The sequence below is a fragment of the Vicia villosa genome, linkage group LG7 (genome assembly GCF_029867415.1).
Source record: "Vicia villosa cultivar HV-30 ecotype Madison, WI linkage group LG7, Vvil1.0, whole genome shotgun sequence".
NCBI classification, from domain to species: domain Eukaryota; kingdom Viridiplantae; phylum Streptophyta; class Magnoliopsida; order Fabales; family Fabaceae; genus Vicia; species Vicia villosa.
This window is the reverse complement of record NC_081186.1, coordinates 107,060,728-107,063,633: the sequence shown is the minus strand read 5'-3', so window position 1 is coordinate 107,063,633 and position 2,906 is coordinate 107,060,728. Positions and strand designations below refer to the sequence as shown.

The 2,906-nt window shown below is 32.6% G+C and overlaps 1 protein-coding gene across 2 annotated transcripts; it reads right to left on the bottom strand.

Annotated features, from left to right (window-relative positions):
- Positions 1-266: 266 nt before the first annotated feature.
- LOC131618202 (probable nucleoside diphosphate kinase 5) lies at positions 267-2,575 on the bottom strand. Of its 2 annotated transcripts, none has more exons than XM_058889469.1 (6): positions 2,446-2,574; positions 2,135-2,209; positions 1,593-1,817; positions 1,225-1,332; positions 1,028-1,137; positions 267-945 (listed from the first exon to the last, which is right to left on the bottom strand). In XM_058889469.1, exons 2-6 carry the CDS (start codon positions 2,194-2,196, stop codon positions 917-919), a joined length of 534 nt encoding a protein of 177 aa, XP_058745452.1. In that variant the 5' UTR covers positions 2,197-2,209; positions 2,446-2,574; the 3' UTR covers positions 267-916. The 2 variants fall into 2 exon arrangements, with proteins under 2 accessions (XP_058745452.1, XP_058745451.1); XM_058889468.1 differs by having other exon boundaries at positions 270-945; positions 2,135-2,218; positions 2,446-2,575.
- Between the last annotated feature and the right edge of the window lie 331 nt (positions 2,576-2,906).

Here is a 2,906-nt window from a genome sequence, read left to right as displayed (position 1 = left end):
AAATTTGTGAATTGAAAGTTTCTTTTCAAATTAGATTAAGCTCGAGTTGTATTCTTTCTCTTTCCCCATATTTCTTTTTTATCTCATTTCTTCTATTATTGATTCATATTTTTCTTCTATGGGTATGTATTCGAATATTTAGCAAGAGGAATATACATATTTACTTAAATCATCATGTTTTCAACTATTTAACAAGAAGAATGTACATATTTACTCAAAAAAAATTATGTTATTGTTGCATTATTTTTTTTCCGAGTCTGCCAGTTTCGCTCATGTTATAGGATAAGAACATGCATCAATATGCATGTGTTCAAATTCTAAAATAAAAACATGCACCAAGTTATACACATATGGATTCTATTATCTGAAATATTGCAACTTACATGCATTTTTTATTTATTTTTCTTAGCATGACCAATAACCACATGAGTCTGATTATATGAGAATCTGAAATATCATGGCCTGGGGTTTAGGAGGCTGAGTCATATCCCCAAGGTCCGACCGAGGTGGAGATAACTTTGATGGTTACTCTTTAAAGATTTTGCAAGATCAAGACGGATAATGGAATGAGATTCAACAAACCGTCCAAATTACTTGAAAACATCATAGATTACATAATGACCATTTTCTTCAACATTTATAACATTTTTAAAATATTGATGCACGCACAGAAGCAATTCATCTTGGTTTGAGAAGTTATAATATACTGTACATGGATTCATTCAGCATGTTATCTCTATAGAAGTGATGCCAACAAACTCAACCAAGAGTAGGGGATATTATAACTATGTCTTCCTAGAATAATTTTTTTCATAAACTCTGTTTCTGCTCGGTGCTTTAGTCTTGTATATGAATCATGCAACAGTAGTGAGCCTAAAAAAACAAAGGTTGAGTTTCTGCTTCAAGCTTTTAGCAGCTACAATTCATCATGTTCTGTAACTACATCTGCCAAAAGAATTAATGAGGCAAAAGTTATAAATAGTAAATCCCCTTTTCATATGAAGAATTCTCTAGTAAAATTATTCACCTGGAGCGAGCTCGTCGAAGAAAAACAATATCTCTCTTTGTGCAGATTTGGTAGAGTCTGAACCATGAACACAATTTTTTTTGGTATCCAATCCACATTTTGCTCTAATGCTGTTCAAATTAGTAAACAAGTTAATCATTATCATACAGAAATTGATTAAACAAACACAAATAGTTTGGTTAGTAAACATGTTTTACCTGTGAGGGTGAGTAATCTTGGCCTTGCTTGCATCGGTAGGGCCCATTAAAGCACGCCAATCAGCAATAGCATTATCCTTCTCCAAAACCATGATTAACACCGGTCCACTGATTATAGTTATGGAGACACAAAAGCGGATATTAAGGATGATAAAAGACTAAAAAACATGCCGGTAAATAGAAATCATCCTGATGAACCGATAACATTAACAGACATAGTGATGAAGCTAGACATGTGTGCTTGCTTATCGATCAAATCCATTACTAATATGAAGAAAAAAAAATAGCTGTATAATTATGCAACTCAACCGAACCGAGTTTGGCCTTAAAATTGACCAACTACATGTAATGCTCAAATGAATAGATACCTTGTCATGTATTTAACTAGGTTGGAAAAAAAGCTTCTTGAAGAGTGCTCTGCATAAAATCTTTTCACAGTCGTCTCATCGAGTTGAACAATCTTTTCCTTGACAATGTTGAAACCGTATTCTGAAATTGTTGTCTTGATATCGTTTGTATGGTTACCAAGCAATCCATCCGGCTTTATGATCGCTAAAGTTCTCTGCGCTTTAGTACTTCCATCTGTAGAAAAGCTGCAAATTCAAAAACATAAGAGACCTATAATTTTCACCATATGTGTGCTCTTAAGCACATCTATTTGATATTACACACAACCAACAACGAAAACTACTACAACAACAACCAAGTCTTATCTCACTAAATGAGGTCGGCTATACAGATCAAATTCTGTCATAATATTCTATCCAAAACTATTCACATTATTACGCAATTGATCCATGTCATAGAGATCCGACAAAGTTTTACTTGCCTGTGGATGGCCTAACACAACCGCTAGCTTAAAGTGAATTAACTTTGAAATTGAAACCCTAGCAGTGGAAAAAGAGCTTACCAGAAAACTGAGAGAAAAACAAGTACAAATATTGTGATGAATCCAACAAAAGAAGATCTCATTTGAAGAATCAAACTGCAAGAACTAACAATAATTCACAAAAATTAAAACTTTATACAAATTCAAGAATTAAATAACCACAATAAAAATATAAATAAATAAACAATTTTATTATATTGACATGAAGCAAAATAATAATGGGGGAGGGTCCATGTTTTGAATAAAAGGGGAAAATGAATTTGATTTTTTCTTAACATTTATAGTTATTTTGTGGTTTGATTTTGGGAACATTCAGACAGAGAGATACATACCTCGCGAGTGTGATATGAAGGAGAAACAATCTGATCCGAGTAAGCAAAGTGGCTAGGACTTACAAACGACCGACAATGACTTTCTCCGACGGAACATAGAAAAAATATGAGTCCTAAATTTGAAAAAAAATAATTTCTGACAAAATGATACCCATTTAAATAGATGGATTTTATATATTTATTTATTTATAAATAAAAAGATATGAAACATGACTTATGACTAGGGATGAAAATAGGTTGGGCCGAGTTAGGCTTTGGCAAGTCTAAGTCTGGCCTGTCAAAAATACTGAAGTCTAAGTTTGCCGTAGACTTATTTTTTAGTTGTGAGTCTGGCTTTTTCGAAAGTCTGGTTAGCCTACATAAAAGCCTATTTGTCATAGACATGTAAATAAGCAATTAGAATAATATTTAAATAGACTAACTAACTAAAAGATCAAGAGACTAAAATGTTTTTTGCATTG